Here is a 20,994-nt window from a genome sequence, read left to right as displayed (position 1 = left end):
ATATCTTCTATTCTGTTCTCTACAAATCCAGCCTCATAAAAAAGAATACAAATTACACCTGGCAACTCTTATCAGCTCAGTAAAGGATTGCTACTTTCAACTTTATTGCTTTAAAAAGTATTCTAAGACTTCCATCTTCTAAAAACAACTTGGATCAAGAAAGGAATTAGAGCCATGCTTAGGAGCTGCTGCAGTTGCTTGTGGATGATCTGAAGGGCCATGGTGATAAAGACTGATGTTTTAATTGAGCACATGGAGGTTATGTAACTGTTTTTCCCAGTTGATAGCCCCACGTGGGGCCTGGGTCTCTGGAGCTGAAAGCTGCACAGGGGAGGGCAGGCCTCTTGGGGGGTGCTGTGGCTCAGAGATGGAAAGTAGGGATTATCCTGCTCCACACATTCCCCTGTGTGCTTCCTTAGAAGCATCTGATGCTGCGGGTACTTGGAGCAGCAAGTCTTTGGATGCAAGCAGCGCCCCTGTAAGCTCCAGTTTGACCATGGAAGTACCCATGAGAGAAAGAGAGAGATGAAAACATTGTTTATCAGTCTGGACTTTGAGTTGCTTGTTTCTGAAAAGTCATTTGAAGTTGAAGTTGAAGAGCAAATGTACGAGAAATGGCTCCAAGTCCCACCTGCCACCCAAGGTCTGTGTCCCCTGCCCTGGACTGGAGAAGGACCAAGTCATTTGATGGCTCCCAGCCCACACTGCAGAGGTTGGTGGCTGCCCTTGCTAAACCAGATCAGGGCATGAATAAGCTCAGAAGTGATTTGTTTTACTGTAGATTTAGGTCCTCAAAAGGGATTGCATGACGGCATCCACGTGGCCAAGAGCCTGAAAGTCTCTCTTGTTCATCTGTAAGACAAGATTGGATAGAACAGTCAGGCTTCTGTGGCCTCCCCTCAGGATACAGGCTGAGTGTCAATGGGGGCGAGAGCATGGGCAGCCTTATTTGGTTCTGTGCCCTGCAGGAGGTGGGGAATTATAGATCACTGATTAAAGTCCAAGCATCCATCAGCCCAATACTCATTGGCAGTGCCTGGCTCCACTCCTCCTAGTTGATCTCATTAAACAGATTGTGCCTGCAAGCAGACTCCATGTCATTTTTCTGCTGATATTAGTGTTTCCTCATAAATTGTCCGCATGTAGCGTATTCTTTTTATTACAGTGAATTCCACATCCGGCATAGCCTTAGAACCTGTCTCTATTTCATCTGAAGGAGCCACAAATGATCTGTAATGAATCTTCCTCTGCTGGAGGCTGGGAACTGACACTCCTGTCTCTGTCCAGTACGGACTGGACTGGCTATTCATCTCAAACTTGGACAACAGAGTGGATGGAGTCAGTCGAAAGATAAGACTAGAAAACATTTCACTCTTTTCGAGTTTACATGGATTGAGTCACTTGATCTCTTTTTTCTAAATCAGCATAATAGATATTCTGAGACTCTTATTCTCCCACCATGCTCCGTGCCTAGCAACCTTTCCTGGGGCTCAATTTTCCTGATTCTTGGGTCTCTTTTCTGTGTCCCTGAGATTTCATAATGCTCTAGAAGAAATGTTGGTGAATTGGAAGCGTGTGACACCAGGTGAGTCTGGAAGGGCTGGTGGCTTGAAGGAACTCAGGGGAGCAACCTTGGAAAGACCACATGGGTCAATGTGGCATCTCAAAACTTGGTGGAACCAGTAGTAAAAGCCCTGAGAATAATTTTAGAATTATGTTATAGTTTGCTTTAATTTTCTTTTCTTTTTTGTTTGGTTTTCCCGAGGGTTTCTTTGTGTAATAGCCCTAGACATCCTGGAACTAGCTCTGTAGACCAGGCTGGCCTCAAACTCACAGAGTTCCCCCAGCCTCTGTCTCCCTAGTGCTAGGATTAAAGGTGTGAGCCACCATCTCCCAGCTAGCTTTAATTTTCAACTTGAGGCAGCTTTGACAAATCTGAGAAGAGAGTCTCAACTGAAGAGTTGCCTACATTAGACTATCCTGCCAAATGTTTGCAGGGTGCTGTCTTAATTGCTATGGGGGCCCCAGCCACTGTGGGAAGCACCATTCTCTGGCCAGATGGTTCTGAGCTATGAAAGGGTAAGCATACGCTTGTGAGTGAGGCACCAGGCAGATTGCAGACAATTTCTGCTGCAAGTTCCTGCCTTGTGTTCCTGCCCCGACTGCTCTCATTGATGGATATAGAAACCAAGCAAACCATTTCCTCCCCCAGGTCGCTTTGGCCAGAGTGTTCCACTGCCACCTCAGGAAAGAAACTAGAATAGACATTTTCTGTGAAGACAAGATCCAAAGAAGTTCTGGAGATCAGACTTAAGTGTCTGGGCCTGAGTCTTTAGACAGCAAGAATTTGGAGGTACAGCGGCTCCAGGTAGTTCATAATAGTTGCTCTTTCCAGTCGCCTTATTGTTCTGGACATAGTTTCTGACTCTCAGGACTCATGGTGGCTGCTTAGCTGGTTTTCTTGCAAACGGGCTCCTACATCCATGAAATCACCCACCATCACCCATCCCTGAGTGGTGCAGACCATGCTTTCAGTGGGTGATGTTGCACAGGCAGACACCTTCCGAACAGCGTGTGGCTGCAGGGGCAGCAGTGAGTCTTTAAGCTAGCTCAATGCCTGTCCTTGGGAGAGTGCCAGGCCTTAGGCTCCATGGGGGGAATGTTCTCAAGTGGTAGAGTCAGGTTTTCAAAAGATGCTAATTGCTGACAAGCTTTCATTATCCCGGGCAGCCAGTGTTGGGAGGGGAGGGGGGGGTGCCTAGATAAGTGGCCAACAATTAACGCACGCATAAATTATCCGTGGCGTTTGTACTTTGTAAAATAAACCCTGAGCAATGGAGTTGGAAAGCTTCCATGTGGAGTTTTTTCCACTCCATTTACTAGTCCTATAGGCTAAGATAAAGGGGAACAGGCTCACACCTAAGAAACCAGTGGAATAATGGTCTTGAGCTTATGAGACAAGTTAGCCTGGAGGATGAAGGCACTGCTGCATGTAATGGTTTTGTTTCGAAAATAGACACGCCAACAAATAAACACGAAAATAAACAAAAAAAATCCTTATTTTGTTTCCACTGTCGTGGGACATGGGCTAGGTTTGCGGGATAACATACTTTCTCAGACAATTGTTTTGGCCTTCTGGGGAGGTATGTGACTGAGGCTTGAGCGTACCGACTCGGGCTAGCATTCAAATCCATTCTCGGTGAAACACTCTTCTTCAAACATCTAAGTCTACATAGAACACTCCGTTTTCCATTGTGAAATGGGTACCTGTTTAGATTGTTAGGAATAAATGATGTGCATGGGTTATGAAGTAGAGGAGATGCTGGATTGAAGTATAAGAAGTAGGCTCCCACCGGCCTTAGAGATGCCGCAAACTTGGTTCTGTATTACAATCTCAGGACACAAGTGTGTCCAGTTGGAAGTGCATCCTACAGTGTGCTGAGCACCTGTGTTCTCTTGCTTCCGTATGGAAGTATCCTCATCACCTCATAATCAAGGGACATCTGTCAATCCTCTCCAGCCTCCATCTCGGCACGATGCCCGATACTTGCCATTTCTGCTATGCCCAGGAACTGCTTTCTGCCCAGTGCCTGCTTGGAAGCCCAGAGCTGGAACACAGCCAGCATCTCTTTCTTTATGGAGGCTGCGGATCAGGGTGGCCAGAATGGAATTCACATGTCTCATTTCCGAGTGGGCCCACAGGATGGCGTGTGGGAAAACAACACTGGAGGTTCACATCAGGCTGCTGCTTATGACCAAGGAGACACCTTCCCACCCACCCTTAGCTTTCCCAGGGGTGGGAAGAATAGTCGCTCTCTGCGGTTTTAGCCAGGGCCTATCTATGGCATTATACTGACAACATGTCAAAGGCTGACATGTTGGTGTCATGTGTATGTCCATACAATCTACACATATATGGGCATGTGGGTGCACACTGTGTGTCCCCTTCCTCATCTGATGGTTTTATCTGTTACCACCATCTTCTGCTGTCTTGCTCTGATCTAAAGGGCTAGAAGAAAATAAACTTGATCCCTTCAAAGTCACATCTCCTCATCTTGTTTTCCAAAATTTTGTGGTTGCTGGTCTTGACAAGACACACTAAGCAGGCACATAGGCTCTGGTCAGTTCAGCAGTGCCTTGTAGCATCATGACAGTGCAGTACGACTATCTGCATTGGACCAAAGCTTTAAGCCACTGTAGCGATCCCTCTGTGTTCATTGAGACCTAGGACCTGGCTAGGTCCATGGGTAACTCCTGTAGTTACTTAGATATCTTCCCTGCTTTTTCTTAAGGATGGGACCAACAATCATGGCTGTTGCTCCAGGGAGAAACCTAACCAACTTGCCACTTGAATGAGAAGGTCATCTCTGAGCACGGGGCTATCTCACCGACACCCCAAATACACACCTGCAGAATATAGGAGCTGCCATCAATGTATCCGATTCAGCTCTTCTCTGTAGACGCCCGCAGTGCTATGTGGCTGGAGAATCCCATGTTGGGCAAGAGAGGGGAGATAACGTACTGGGTTTCTCTGAGGCCTCTGGGAATATGGAGGAGACATCACCTACCACTTTTCAAGGCTGCACACATGGTATTTTTTTCCCCAAATCACTGTTTGACCCTATAATGGCAGAGGCATGGCATTTAGTGGAGTTTAACAGCATCAGGACAGATGTCAAGGCATGTTTGGCAGTTCTTGTCTGTTGAGAAAGGGAAGAAGGTATGAGGGATTGTGCCTGTGGCAGAGGCTCCGGAATGATGATGGAAGAGATCCCAGAATGACTCCAAGGCAGAAGAAGCAGGGCAACGGAAAGAGGAGGACTTTTGCAACGACTGATCATGTCTAGACTCCTTTCTAGATTGGTAAAATGACACATAACGTCATTTAATTCTTAACATTACCCCAGGCTAGAGCTGTTCATTTCAGATTGGGATCCCAGAAGCAGACTTGGAGAGGAGCAATCAGATGACAATTATTTATGGAGTATTCTCAGAGGAATTCAAACAAGAAAGTCAGCGGGAACTTGGAGATGGGGAGCACGGAAATGAAGGATGCCAAGAGACATAATTGTGACCGTATTCTGTAGCTGGATTCCGGGAACAGCTGAGATGACACTGAGAGACATCCCCACCAGGGGACAAGGCAGCTGGATCTGCATCCGTGGCAGCCTCAGTTCTTGGTTAGGGTATAAATTCCCAGGTAATCATGAGTGCCATGAACAGTTCTGGCAGCTGGAATCTTGGGTGTCTGTGGTTGAGAATTAGCACACCGGGAGTTTGGGTAATCAAATATCCCACTATGGTGTGAGGGGCTTTAGGTAGCACACCATAGCATGGTTGGTACTCAAGGGCTGGTGGTCACAAAAATGTGCTTGGGGAGGTGATACAGATCACCAGGGAGCAGATAGCAAAGGCTCCCCTGTACCACACTCGCACCATGCTGAGAGAAGGACTTGTTTCTATCTGCTACAGACATACGTGGGAGGAGAAGAGAGAGGTTGGCACTTAGAAGGGGAACCAGCAGTGATGAGCGGGACCCTCCCCTCATCCCACGGAGCTGGCAGCTCTCCACTCATTGCAAAGGGAGGCAAGTGTAGCTTTGCTCAGTCTGCAGTAGCTGCCCTTTCTTACCACCCATCCTGGTCTCCGTGTGAGCTGTGCCCTCTGGGAAGAAAAAAAGGCTGTATCCAAGTGCTATTTATCTGATGTGGGAAAAAGAGGCTTAACAAATTAGCTGTTGCTTAATTGGTGAGGGAAAGTAGGACAGGGAAGTTGGCCAGCCTTCCTGCGGGGTTTTCTGATCAATTCTCTCTGCCAGTCTCTTCCATGCCTGAGTCTGCTAGCAGGTAGGAAGACTTCTTAGGAGACCCGTGTTCCCACACACTCGCTAGGATCTCCTAGTAATTGCCCATGGTCATTGGCAATGCTGGAACCTCTCAGCTGTCAAATGCACCTGCACCTTCATATTCAAGGAGCTATAGGTTCTGTGGGAAAAGTTGCAGCGTGTGAAGGTGCAGGTCGGAGCTGGGAAACCATGAGGGTGTTATGCAGGTGTCCGCTTTCAGCCAGTTAGACTGATTTAAAACACTCTCTGGGGACTCCTTACTGTAGTCTGGCCTGGAACTCATTGCAGTGGATGTCAGTTCAGCATGGGGTTATGCCTCCCGCCCACGGTCACCCTCCAAGTCATTCCTGACTTTCCCAGCCACTATTGACATTGCCAACCCTGGGGGACTTCTGATGGGCCTCGTTACACTGAGGCAGCCTGTTTGCCTTACCTGTAAGGGTAGAAAACTTTTTTCTGCTGTGTTTTTTCTTCTCTGATTACTAGTAAATCCACTTCAAAGAGCAACTTGAACTCTTCCCCAAGACAGTTCTTCATTTGATTAGACACCTCTACCGTCCTGCTCAGTAAGAGTTCCTTGACACTCATGTGGCTGTTGCCTTAAACTGTCTCACTTCATTCCTGGGATCTAGGGTGAGGTTTCTCCCATCGCTGGGGTGGCTCACTCAGATCAACACCAAGGGTGGAACCAGCACCTCTACTCTCAGCCTTTCCATCAGTCTTTAGTCTCTAATGCATTCCAATTTTATCTCAGCATTTGCTATTTTCTGTTTTGGGTTCAGCCTCATTGACCTCACCCTGTTGAGATTCAGTTTAGCATTCTAGCCTTTGGGACCTTATGAAATCCTCCAAGTTCTGTGTTATATGCTAATTTGATATGCAAGTTGCTGATGGAAAAATGAGCATTAAGGAAATGCTGGAAGGTTAGGGGTTGAATTCAGCAAGGGCCCAGCAATGTGTTCAGAGTATTTAGATCACAGTCCAGTATGTTTTTTTTCTTATCACCATGGTCTTAGATATCTAAAGACATCTATGGCCGTCTATGTGTAGAGAAGAGAAGGACTCTAGGCTGGGTGGCCAAGACTCCACCCTGAGGTGCTCTCCTCTCACCACTCATACTTCAGGGTCCTCAAGAGACATTGACTCTTGGGTCTTATCAGTGTCTCTTGAGACAGCCTCTCTCTCCAGGCTTGCAGTATGGGATGAGAAATATCTCAGGGTCAAGCACTTTGTTACTCAGATGCCTCTGGCCTCTTTGAGGCTCACTTCCTTCCAAGGGCATAAGCCAGTACCAAGATCCTCCTTCCTGAGGTTGGGCGGGGGTCTGTTTTCCAAGAGAATACAATGTTAATTGAGTAAGGCTTCTGGGACCAAAGGATACAGGATAGATGTAAGCACATGGAAGAACGAGGGTGAACCTCTGGAGAGACAATCCTCTTATCTCTGCTTCCTGTGAGATTCTTGGTACGTTTATGAACCTCGTTCTCTGAATTTCCCTCTTTCTGGCCTCAAGGGTTACATAATTTTGCAGACAGGAGACGGGCAAGTGTTATCTGTATTTTATGCATGACTTCACTAGACAAATGATAATGGATAGGGTTATTTCCTTCGATTTCAGACTCTTGCCTGGGGTTCACAGCCTGGTACCCTCTCACTCATAGGCTATAGAGAGGTCAATCCCTGTTCTTCAGCCCTGAGTGGTCCAGGAAAAGCTTTTTGACTGTAATTGGTGTCCTGTGAGGGTCTCTGTTGAGGACTGATGGGCTCAAATTCTCCTGGGCTCCCTATGATGTTTATCTTCATGATCTATTGTGTTCCCCAAGCATACTTATCTGTTCCCATGGAGCAAGGCCCTCACGGAGCTCTGTACTCTGATAGTGTAGGTGCCTTAGCACCACGCATGCTTGAGACCTTTGCTAGCCGCACACAGGTTGTAGTTACAGGTGTAGGCTCTGACACCACTACACCTACTTTCTTAAGAACAGGCACCTCTGTACATACTGATAAGAAAATGTAAATTTGATATATTGATAAGTTAGCAATAAGATTTTTGCCTGATATGCATTTCTTAAAGTGATTTTAACTTAAAGCATCTGGCTGATAGGCATGTGGAGATATGTATTTGTATGATACGGCTGTAGAAGCTTCTGGAAGGGGTCACTTCAGACAGCTTCCAGTGGATGATTCTGGAGGAACAAATGGGGAGCTTTTACGACATTAGCACATTTTTTTAAAATGAGAAAGTATTATGGGGTGAGTTTAATTAAGCATCTTAATTTGTCTATATTTTAAAAATCAAGAGTAATAAAAATTTACATTACCAAAATGTTAAAAAAATGTAAAAAGAAAAGAAGTAAATCTGAAAGTGCTTTCCCAGGTTCATAGTTGGCTTGGCGCTGTGCCCGGTGCTCAGCAAGCTCTTGGCACATGCTCACCGTGAACGTTCTTGCAGGACATGCTTGCAAATCATCAGTCCCTTCCAGCTCTTTCCGTCTGTTGGCTTTCTAACTCAAGGAGAGAGAAAGCTCCCATAAACACATGCGAGAGAGCCAGGCACGGTGGTGCATGCCTATAATCCTAGGCCTTTGGAGGTGGAGGATCAGGAATTCATGGCTATCTTGGGTACACAGTGGGTTTTAAACTTGTCTTTGCTGTATAATACCCTTTCTTAAATTAAAGCAAAACCAAACAAGCACATGGACAAACAAGCTCAAAGCATGCAAACAAAACAAGGGACTGGATTTTGCCTGCTGCTGTCTCTCACTTGTTCATATGTCAGGCTATGCTGATTGAACGCCTACTATATGTGGGTGTCAGAACAAAGTTTTGGGACACAACTGTGGCCTGTGAGACTTTAGTCTTGTCCCCACCTTGTCCCAACTTGACAGAGAAAATAGATAATAGAAACAAACAATACAGTTGTAACCTTTCACACACAACAATGGCAAGTGCTGTAGCAAAACAGAGCAGAGAGAGTGGCGGGGTTAGACCTCGTCCTCAGTAACTGGAAAGAACCCAGCTCTGTGGATCCTAAAGAGAATGCAAAGGAGCTTTGCAGTTTAGGACGAGCTGCCATAAATCTAAAATATCAGTTTTCCAGTTCTGTAGTTTTGTGTAATGATGATGCTATCCTTAAGTGCCCCCTCGGAAAGGAATTTGCATGCATTCTTGGGGAAGGAAGACTTTGACTGTACCTGTGATCTGTGGTGTCTGTAGGACTGTCTAGGGCCTCTAACCTTGCTCTTGGCCATTGCAGGAGAGCATGGAAGGACAGAGGAAATCAGATATCTATGTTCAGATGTGTTTCTCTTGTGGCCAAGGCAGCCAACGTGGGCCTCAGGGGAATGGAATTGTTTTGTGAGGAAAAAATTCTGCAGAAACAATGTTTATAAAATATCATCCCAGCTATCATCTTGTGTGTCTGCCAGCTTCTGCCTTGCTTCTGTTCATGTACGTTCTTGTTCTCTCTGCAGGCTGTGGAGACCAACCTGGCTTCCAAGGACAGCCACTGGGTCTTTGTGAATGAGGTAAGAGCCCCAGAATGGTGATGGGTGTGGGCTGCCTGCTGTCCAGTTTTCCCACTGCCCCATGGGAAGACTCAGAACAATCTTTCCAAATCTAATCCTGGCTTGGGGCCTGGAATGGATCCTGGAGTTCCATTTTGCCAAGGCAGGAGGGCAGAGAGCTGGCCTTGGCCTGCCAAGATGCTTACCTGAAGCTCATGGGATTCAATCCAGTCCATGAGACCAGCAAATGTCAGAGAAGTGGTTTCAGAATTAGGTAAAGGGCAGTGAGGTGAGGCTGCTAGTCAGTTAGGAGCTAGGGCCTGGGAGCTTAGGCCAGGTTATAAAATAAATACAGACGACAGCAGGACTAGGGATAAGGAAGGGTAGAGTCCCTATCTCATGCGGAAAATTACAAGCGTGTGAGAGCGTTATGTGTCCGGGTGTAAGTAGGAGTTTCTACGTGTGTACATGTGTGAAAATGTAATGGTTTACACATATATGTGTGTACACATGTGTGAGGAGTGCTATGTGTTTGAGAATGTGGTATGGTATAAGAGTATGTGTATGAATTGTGTACATATGAGTGTTACTGTGTGTGTATATTCATGTGACTGTGTATGTGCAAACATCTATATGTGCAAGTGTGTATTGTGAGAGTTATGCATGAGTTTGTATGTGTGGATATGTGAATGTGCATGTGTGACTGTATCAGGATGTATGTGTGAGTTGTTTGTCATTGTGAGTATGTCTGAGTATGTATGTGTGTCAACTGTGTGTCTGTGTGTGCATATATGAGTTGTAAATCTATGTGAATATATGTCTATGGGTGTGTACGTATGCCTTTAGGTCTGGCCACCCCACTAGTTTGGCCTCAGGGGTAAATGAAAACCCGAGGCATCAGTGTTGGGGTAAAAGGTGTGTGCCATCACCACCCAACTCCCTGAGTTCTTACAACAATGCAAACACAAGCTAGCTCTCCCTAAGAAGAGCATTTATTATTATATCATCACATTCATCATCCATAATGATTATTAAGGACCTCAAAATAAAATAATTTTGGAGATTTACAAAAAAGATTTTCCCTGTTCACTCTTTAGAGATTGTGTCCTGCTGGCCTGTGTTGAAGCTATTACATGTGCCCCATCTTTTCTGAAGAACCCCCTCTGCCCACATACTCTTTCGGGAAGCAGAGTCAGGGCAACCTGTGTGGCCTCCACATGCTGTTCATTGGGAGCAGATCTGTAAATGTTTCTTGGTTTTGCTTTCAGTGGGGTCACAGCCTTCAACTGCTCCTCAATTAGCTGGATCAATTTCTAATGGCTTCATTCTGGGAGATCTAAGGTTTATTATGTGGGTAATTTCTTCTTTTTATGATGTGTATTTCTTCATTAGCTCAGGGCTAATATGGCTGAGATCCATTTTGGGTGGCTGCTGTTAATAATGGCACAGGTAGCATCACACGCTAACTGCTCGCCGGGTCCACTGCTATGGTTTCCCTCTGTGAGTCCACATCTTATGAGCTCCTTGCCTACGTGGGCCAGCTGGAAACACAAGGTACCACCCCTTTCCCTTAGAGCGGTTCTGAAACTGTGCTGGTAAAATTAGGAGAGGGGATGTGACCGCCCCACCCTGATCTTCAGAACCTGCTTGAGGCTCCATTGATCCTCACTAAGTTTTGATTCTCAGAGCTTTGCTGCTTCTCTGAGGGCTCTTCAAAGCCCAGTGGCCTTTGTTCCAGTGAAAGGAAACGTTCTGCAAGTGTCCCTGAAGTCAAATGTCTGCCGCTGGTTTTTCTTTTTGGATGACTCCTCCACAGTGAATAGCCAGTGTTTCTCTGTGGTCAGGCTTCAGAAACCTATTTTACATTTTAAAGATTTTTCTCTTACCTTTTATGCATCCCCACCCATCCATCCCCAGGTCCTGACTCTCCAGTGTGACTCCCTCTCCAGGCCTGAACACCAAGTATGAGATGCTTTGGGGTGCCTCCTACTCCCAGGAACCCAGATATTTTGTAGGAGGTAGCTTGAACCCAGATCTCAGAGTTCCCAGGAGACAGGTATAGAAAGGGGCACCTGTAGAGCCAGCAAGGAGCAGCCACAGGAGGAAGTCTGTACTTCACCACAGAGAGAACTCACGTGGGCTGGCTGCAAAGCGTAGGCTGATCAGAGAGTTCCAAACTAGGCACGTCTTTCTTCAGAAGTGAGGGGATTTGGGGACCCACTGCTCTCTTCAATCTTCCGTCCTTCTCCAGGAAGGCTCTCTCTCCCTTGAGAGGCACAGGACAGCAGCGAGCGTTCCTTGTCAATCACTTTTCAGCTTTTAACCCCTGGACCTGCTCCCCAATAACCCCACTAGGGAATTGTCATCACCCCTACTTTACAGGCAAGGAAACAGAAGTTGCTGGAGTTGAATCAGTTCTTCAAGGCCAGGCACAGATTGTGTGTTGCCCATGAGATTCGTTTATCTCTGTTTTTGTGTGTATACACATTTTTGCCATGTGGATGAGTGCACATGTGTGTGAGCGTGTGGAAGCCTGAAGTTGCTGTTGGGCACCAACTGCAATTGCTCTTCCACCTTATTTACAGAGGAAGGACCTCTCAGCCAAATGCAGAGCTCACTGATATGGCCTGTCTAGCCACCTCGCTCTTGGAATACTCTTTCGGCCTTCTTAAGCAGAAATTACAAAGTGGGCTGCCGTGACTACCCAGAATTTATGTGTTTGTTTGTTTGTTTATTTATTTATTTGAGAATCTAAACTCATGCTTTCATAGAGATGTTTTAACCGCTGGTCATCTCCACCTTCCTGCCTGTAGAGTTCTTTATGAAGATTGTCTAGCTCCAAATGGTGTAACTGACACCATTGTGCTAATGGCTTTGGCAAAGAACCAGAACTTGCGGTCAGTCTGTTTCTGAAAAGCCAGTCAACAGGGCTCAGGTACTCATGACAGTGGGGACACTCTTTGGCTGACCTTTGGCCCCAGCGCGTGGACATTCTTAAAGACTTCAGTCCACAGGTAGAAGCTCTGCTAAAGTCTTGACCCCAAGTTCAGATGTAGCATATGGTTAATGACAGAGATGCTCTCTAAATGACGTCAGTTTATCCACTGGGCCAGCCCCACGGAGAATGTTATTTACTGTTTAAGCATGGTCCCAAAGAAAACACGAGCCTGACTCTTCTGCTGGCCATGTTGTAGAATTTTAAGCACTGCAAAATTTAAACTAACCAATACAGAGCCACAGACAAATAGCGTTCAGTTGCTGGTCCTTGTATTGTGTGTAGTGACAAGTGATAAAATAAGGAAAACAAAGTACAAAGTCAAGGGGGACAAGCATATGATGAAGACTCACTTTGCAACCTCAACTCTAGGATTTGGCTTCTCTCTCTCTCTCTCTCTCTCTCTCTCTCTCTCTCTCTCTGTATGTGTGTGTTCATGTGTGTATAGGTCCATATATGTTCAAGTACACATGCACATATTTAAATGTTCATGTGAAGGTCAGAGGCTGATTTCAGGTGTTGTTCCTTGGGTCCCATCCACTTTGAGTTTTGGGAGGCAGGGTTTTGCCTGCATAGCCTGCTGCAGGATGGCTCTTCACCTTTCTGTGTCTTACTTCTTATCAGTCTCCCCTTGTCAGGGCTCCTGCCTGCAGGGGAACCGTGAGTTCTCTTATTTCCCCAGGAGTTTTCCATCTGCTGTGCCCTCCCCAAATCATACGCCATCTTAAATCCCTTACAGAGCTCTGCCTTGCTAGCAGCTGACGCATATGCCCATCTCCCTAAGAGCCTGTGAGTGAGGGCCGGAATCTCATTCCTGATTCTTTTCTGAAGGATTCTAGCATAAAGGGCTCACCAAAGGAAGCATTTCTGATTAAACCTCCTATCTGTCTCTTGCTTGCTCACCTTGACTCTTCTTGTCTGATTGCCTAAATGTGGAGGAAGAGGCATTGCTAAAAAGCTCAGTCTTCCATGGCCTCAGGAAGCCATGGTGATTGTCTCCGTGAGCGACAGCTACCAGCTCCTCTTGCTGCATTGCACCCATTTTTTTCTGAGCCTGTATTATGATCAAAGGGAAGCAGTGTTTCACCAGAGGACCCCAAAGCTTCCCTGGCCTTGGACCAGTCTCCGGCAGACAGTGGAGTAGTCGGGGTAAGCACTTGTGGAACTTCTTGCAGAAATTCCAAGTTGTACGCTGGGGAAAATACGTTGTTCATCCATGAGAACTCTGTGGGAATGGATTCTATGATCAAAGGGTGGATCACATTATATCTTAATAGTGTGGCCAGACACCCAGGAGGCAGAGTCAAGTGTATCTCTATTAGTTTGAGGCCAGCCTGCTCTACATAGCAAGCTTCAGGCCAGCCAAGGTTTCACAGTGAGAACGTGCCTCAAGACAGACAGACAGATAGACAGACAGCCAAGCAGAGAGTTAAATAGTTAGAATAGGTATCTCCCATCCAGGCTTGCTGGGGCAAGTGCACATCATACCTTTCCACGTACAATACACTGAACACTGGCTGCCCCTACGCACTTGATCTCACCGCACATCTTCCGTGCTGTTGAGCTCATGTGCTCACTTTCGCTGGAGTAGGTTATAGACGGGTGGTGCAGAGACAATCTTTAAAGGAAGTCCTGTCTGTGGAGCTGCTCCAACTCGCCCTTAAGAGGACTCCACGCTCCAGCAGGTGTCACATCAGCACGTGGACCTTCTCAGTGCCCTTTCCCTAGGATATTCTTTATGCTTTCCCTCAGGCCCTACCCCATTTAATTGCTTTCACCGGCTGCTGATCAGCATAAGGATCTGTGGAGCAATGGGGGAAATGCTACCAACAGTCCAGAAGGCATCACTCCAAACTCCCATGACTGTCCTACCCAGAACCTGTATGGAGGGTAAACACATACCTGTGGGCTTAGATTACGCTTTGTTAGTGTGGGAAATGATGCCAAGACTAACTGACGTAAGCAACAGAGGAACACGTGAAAGTGGTCCCCTAGCTTTAAGATTTGGGGATGTTTATAACCCCTTGTCTATCTGCATTGCTCAGACGAGGGGGTGATTTTTTTTTTTTATTCCTTTCATTTGGAAGACTTTAATTCTGTTTGAGCGTTAAGTCCCTATACTGTTTGCCATCTTTAATTTTAATTTAACATCACTCAAAGCCAATTTGTTTGTTGTAATCTATGTACGTGTTTACCTTCATAGCCCCAGTGGGGAGTCTTAGAGAACATAGACCACAGCTTGCTTTTCTCTTTCGCCCCGGCTCAGAATCCTGGAGTGAAGAATAGGTGTTGCCACTTGTCAGGCATGAGCTGCAACCAAGAACTGTTTTGATTTTTTTATTACATTTATTTTGTATGTGAATGTGTGTGTGTGTGCCACGGTATGCATTTAGAGGCCAGAGGACAATTTGTAGGACTCAGTTCTTCCCACATAGTTCTTCCAACTTAAATCATCAGGGTTGATGGCAATGGCCTTCACTCACTAAACCATATCACTGGCCCAGCACTATTTTCCATTAGTGTTAGTGAAGTTTGATATACAACAAATGGACATATTTTAGTATACACATTAGGTTTGATATATTTCTTCTTTACTCATGAATCATAATTAGTGAAGACAGTTCATATACCCATAACACACAAAGTGTCTTTGTGTGTCTTCGTATTCCACCCTACTTTTCTCTGAGCTTTTATAATTCCTTAGCAACTACTGATTGGTTTTTGGTACCATGCTGGTTACGTTGTATTTCTAATGACACAATCTAGAGTTATGTGGAATGAGGGATCCTTAATTGAAAAGTCAACTCTATCAGATTGGCTTCTGGCCCTGTGTGAGAGAGATTGTCTTCATTGATGATTATTGCTGGAGAACCCAGCCCATGTAGGCAAGGGCATTCCTAAGCTGGCTGGGCCTGGTTGTCTAAGAAAGCTAGCCGACAATGAGGAAGTAGGGAAGCCAGAAAATATGTCACTAAGCAGCATTCCTCTATAGGTTGTGCTCCATGCTTTTGCCTCTAGGTTCTGCCTTGAGTTCTTGTCTGACTTCTGTCAGTGATAAACTGGCCTGGAAGTATAAGATAAAATAAATTGTTTTCTCTCCAAGTTGCTTTGGTCTTGGTGCTTATCACAGCAACAGATCAGGAACTATAGCAGTCCCTGGTGATGATATCTAACTTCTAGAGATTTGCATGGATAGAACACTTCAGTATATATTCTTTATTTTCTTTTGATATGGCTTTCTTCACGTGTAGGTATTTAAAAAATAGAAGTAATTTCCCCCTTTTATTGATGAGTAATATTCAACCGTATGAGTAAATCACATCCATAGATGGGCATTTTGCATCTCGATTTTTGGCCAGTACATCTAATGCTATTAGTGGTTGTCTTAGTCACTGATCTGTGGCTGTGAAGAGACACATGATCAATGCAACTAATATAAGAGAAAGCATTTAATTCGGGGATCACTTGCAGTTTCAGAGGTTTAGTCCATTAGGCATGACGGTATGCAGGCAGATACTAGAGCAGTAGCTAAGAGTTATGTCCTCATCAGCATGTGGAAAATGAGAGTCCTGGCTTCGGCTTTGAAATGCACTTGCTCCAGCAAGGCCACACCTCCTAATTCTTTCAAATAGTGCCATTCCCTGATGACTAAGCATTCAAATATAGGGAGCCTATGGGGGCCATTCTTCTTCAGACCACCACAGGGATATGCATGAAAGGACTTTGCATGAATGTGTGCTTTGATTTTATAGGGAGAAATAGACTTAAATTTTAGTCATTATAATGTTTCATAGTTCACATTGTAATTTTAGTTTGTGTTTCCCTGATGATGGATGATATTGAGTATCTTTCTGGCCCCTCCATCCTGTCTGCTTTCCCTCACTTTCTTCCTTCTTGTTTCTCTACCTCCTCTTCTTCTTCAGTTGGTGAGGGTGGAACCCAGGACTTGGCACATGCTAGCCATGCATTCTGGTGATGAGCTGTCTCTCCATACACACATCTAATTATCTGCCTCAGAAAATTGTTTGCTTAAATATTTTTAGTGTGTTAATTACACGGAGCCATGAGTGATATTGATTTTTTCATGCATGTTTCCCTCTTCTTTCTTATTTTTTATTGTTTTTATTGAGCTATTCATTTTGCTCCTCCCCTCCCTTTTCACTCCTCTTCCCCTCTTCCCTGCCCCATGACCCCCATGCTCCCAGTTTACTCAGGAGATCTTGTTTTATTCTACTTCTCATGTAGATTAGATCCATGTGTGTCTCTCTTAGGGTCCTCTTTGTTGTCTAGGTTCTCTGGGGTTGTGATATCTAGGCTGGTTTTTCTTTGTTTTTATGTCCAAAAGCCACTTATGAGTGAGTACATATTATATTTGTCTTTCTGGGTCTGGTCTACTACACTCAATATATTTATTTTCTAGATCTATCCATTTGCCTGAAAAGTTCAAGATGTCATTTTTTCTTACCACTGAGTAGTACTCCATTATGTAAATGTACCATATTTTTTTTTAAAATCTATCTTCGGTTGAGGTGCATCTAGGTTGTTTCCAGGTTTTGGCTATGACAAACAATGCTGCTATGAACATAGTTGAGCCCAAGTCCTTATGGTGTGATTGAGCATCCTTTGGGTAAATATCCAAAAGTGTTATTACTGGGTCTTGAGGAAGATTGATTCCTAATTTTCTGAGAAATCACCACACTGACATCCAAAGGGGCTGTACCAGTTTGCACTCTCACCAGCAATGCAGGAGTGTTCCCTTTATCCCACAACTTCTCCAGCATAAGTTGCTGTCAATGTTTTTGATCTTGGTCATTCTTATAGGTGTAAGATGGAATCTCAGAGTTGTTTTGATTTGCATTTCTCTGATGGCTAAGGATGTTAAGCATTTCCTTAAATATCTCTTATTTATTTGAGATTTGTCTGTTGAGAGGTCTCTATTTAGGTCTGGATCCCATTTTTTATTGGATTATTTGTTCTTTTGATGTCATATTTCTTGAATTTTTTTAATATATTTTGGAGATAAGTTCTTTGTCCAACATAGAGTTGGTGAAGATTTTTACCCATTCTGTAAGCTGTGTTTTGTCTTGTTGACCGTGTCCTTTGCTTTACAGAGGTTTCTCAATATCTGGAGGTCCCATTTATTGTTTCTCTCAGTAGTTGTGCTACTGAAGTTATATTTAGGAAGTGGTCCCCTATGCCAATTCGTTCAACTGTACTTCCTACTTTCTCTTCTATGAGGTTCAGTGTTGTTGGTTTTATGTTGAGTATTATGCATGGCAATAGATATGGATGTATTTTCATTCTTCTACATGTTGATATCCATTTATACCAGCACTATTTGTTAAATATGCTTTTTTCATTTTATATTTTTTTGCTTGATTATCAAAAATTAGATGTTCGTAGGTGTATGGATTGATATCTGGGTCTTGGATTTGATTCCATTGGTCCTCCTGTCTGTTTTTATGCCAAAACCAGGCTCTATAGTAGAGTTTGAAGTTAGGTATTGTGATGCCTCCAGAAGTTCTTGTATTGTACTGATTGTTATGGCTATCCTGGGTTTTTTGTTTTTTCGCATAAAGTTTGGTTTTCTTTCGAGGTGAAGAATTTTACTGGGATTATGATTGCATTGAATCTGTAGATTGCTTTTGATAAGATTGCCATTTTTACTATGTTAATTCTATCTACCCAAGAGCTTGGGAGATCTTTCCATTTTCTGGTGTCTTTTTCAATTTCTTTCTTTAAAGATTTAAATTTCTTGTCGTACAGATCTTTTATCTTTTTGGTTAAAGTTATTCCAAGATATTTTATGTTGTTTGTGGCTATTATGAAGGGTGATGTTTCTCTCATTTCTTTCTTAGCCCATTTATCCTCTGTATAAAGGAGGGCTACTGATTTTTTTTTGAGTTAATCTTGTATCCTGCTACCTTACTAAAGGATTTTATGAATTGAAGGAGTTCCCTGGTAGAATTTTTAAGGCAACTTATGTATACTATCATATCGCATCAGCAAATAATCAGAATTTGACTTCTTTTACATTTTGTATCCCTTTGATCTCTTTTGTTGTCTTATTTTTCTAGCGAAAACTTCAAGTACTATACTGAATAGATATGTAGAGACTGGAATAACCTTGTCTTGTCCCTGATTTCAGTGGGATCCCTTTGAGTTTCTTTTCATTTAGTTTGATGGTGGCTGTTGGCTGGCTGAATATTGCCTTTATTATGTTTAGATATATTTCTTTTATCCCTGAACTCTTTAAGACTTTTATCTTGAAGGGCTGTTGAAATTTGTTGAAGGCTTTTTCAGCATCCAATGAGGTGAACATGTGTTTTTTTTCTTTCAGCTTCTTTATAAGGTGGATTACACTGACAGACTTTTGTATGTTGAACCATCCCTGCATGTCTGGGTTGAAGCCTACTTGGTCACAGTGGATGCTTTCTGATGTGTTTTTGGATTCTGTTTAGCAGTATTTTACTGTGTATTTTTACATCAATATTCATGAGTGAGATTGGTCTGTAATTCTCTTTCTTAGTAGTGTCTTAGTGTGGTTTGTGTATCAGAGTAACTGTAGCCTTGTAAAAAGAGTTTGACAATGTTCCTTCTGTTTCTATTGTGTGAAACAATTTGAAGAGTATTGGTATTAGTTCTTTGAAAATCTTGTAGAATTCTGTGTTGAAACCATCTGGTCCTAGGCTTTTTTTTTTGGTTGGGAAATTTTGATGGCTGTTTCTATATCTTTAGTGGTTATAGATCTATTTAATTTGCTTATCTGATCTTGATTAAATTTTAGTAAGTGATATTTATCCAGAAAATTGTCCATTTTTTAAGCTTTCTAATTTTGTGGAATACAGGTTTTTGAAGTGTGACCTGATGATTCTCAGGATTTCCTTTGTATCTGTTGTTATGTCCCCCTTTTCATTTCTGATTTTGCTAATTTGGATATTCTCTCTCTACCTTTTGGTTAGTTTGGATAAAGGTATGCCTATTTTGTTGATTTCCTCTAAAAATCAACTCTTTTTCTCATTGATTCTTTGTATTGTTTTCTTTGTTCCTATTTTATTGATTCTAGCCTTTAATTTGTTTATTTCCTGTTGTCTTGTCCTCCTTGGTAAGATTGCCTCTTTTTATTCTAGGGCTTTTACGTGTTCTGTTAATTCGCTAGTGTAGGATTTTTCCAGCTTCTTTATGTAGGCAATTAGTAATAGGAATTTTCCTCTTTACTCAGCTTTCATTCTGCCCCATAAGTTTGGCTATGTTGTGTGGTCATTTTTATTGAATTTTAGGAAGTCTTTACTCATTTCTTCCTTGATGCAGGGATGATACATATGAGCATTATTCAATGTCCATGTGTTTGTGGGCTTTCTGGAATAAGTATTGCTGTTGAATTCTAACTTTAACCCATGATGATCCGATAAGATACATGGGATTGTTCCACTTTTTCGTTTGTTTATTTGTTTCTGTTGAGGTTTACTTTGTTACTGAGCATGTGTTCAATTTTTGAGAAGGTTCCATGAGGTCCTGAAAAGAATGTATGTATATTCTTTTATGTTTGGATGGGATATTCTATAGCTGTCTGTAAGTCCATTGAGTCATAACAACTGTTAGTTCCCTTACTCCTCTGTTAAGTTTCTGTCTGGTAGACCTGTCCAGTGGTGAGAATGGGTTGTTGACATCTCCCACTACCAGTGTGTGGGGCTTAATGTGTGATTTAAGCTTTAGTAATGCTTTTGTTTTTTGCTTTTTTACATAGGAGGGTGCCCTTGTATTTGGGGCATAAATGTTTAGTATTGAGATTGCTTAAATATTTTACATGTTTTATTGATTTATATCTTTTTTTTGGTGAGTTTTGAAAGATATTTATATTTTCAATGCCAAATTCTTTACTGGATAAATACTTTGCAAAGACTTCCTGCCAGTCTCTGGTTTGTTTTTCACTGTAACAATGTCTTCATGAATGGCAGACCTTTTTATGTTGGTGAAGTGCAACTTGTCAGTTAATTCTTTTGTGGATTGTGCTTTTCATGTACTAACTCAAAAACTTCTTAGCATCCTATTCTGTTCATTTGTTCTGTTTTTTTTTCTAACTTTATGCCAATTGCACATTCTTTGTCTTGCAATTGCTTTATAGTAAGATTTGAAATCACATTTTAATACTTCTAACTTCTTTTTTGAAGTTGTTTTGGGTACATGAGGCCATTAGAATTTTTTTGTACAAAGTTTGTTATTGGCCTGTTCCTGATTTAGTTTGTCACCGATACAGAAACGATGCCTGCGGTTTCATTTGTGTTTACATTTAATCTATGCTAGAATTTGGAAAGAACTGCCATATTAATAGCATAGATAATTAATAGCATAGATAATTCTTATGCATGATATATTTCTCTCCATTTTCTTAAGATTTAAAAATTTTTCTCAACAATAGTTTATTGATTTTAGTGTTTGGACCTTTAATATTTTGTCAGATTTTTATGGCAATATTTTATGTTGTTAATCAACACCATTGTAAATTATTCTTTAGAAAACTTCAGTGTCTAATTGTTCATTGATAGTTTGTAGGAATACTATTGACTGTAATGGACTGATCTTGTGTCTTGGGACCCTTTGATACATTTAGTAATTATAGTTCCTTTACAAACACACTGTTACAGTTT

The 20,994-nt window shown here is 43.0% G+C and overlaps 1 protein-coding gene across 5 annotated transcripts in view; it reads left to right on the top strand.

Annotated features, from left to right (window-relative positions):
* Grid1 (glutamate ionotropic receptor delta type subunit 1) overlaps positions 1-20,994 on the top strand; it is a 725,743-nt gene that overhangs the window by 420,018 nt on the left and 284,731 nt on the right. For all 5 annotated transcript variants that reach the window (XM_050140755.1, XM_050140756.1, XM_050140754.1 and 2 more), the window contains one exon: positions 9,319-9,372. In XM_050140755.1, the coding sequence (XP_049996712.1) occupies positions 9,319-9,372 (54 nt within the window). The remainder of the gene's footprint in view (positions 1-9,318; positions 9,373-20,994) is intronic.

Source organism: Alexandromys fortis, unplaced genomic scaffold (genome assembly GCF_014885135.2).
Source record: "Alexandromys fortis isolate MF-2015 unplaced genomic scaffold, M_Fortis_MF-2015_v1.1 scaffold_46, whole genome shotgun sequence".
NCBI classification, from domain to species: Eukaryota; Metazoa; Chordata; class Mammalia; order Rodentia; family Cricetidae; genus Alexandromys; species Alexandromys fortis.
This window is presented reverse-complemented; position numbering and strand designations above follow the sequence as displayed.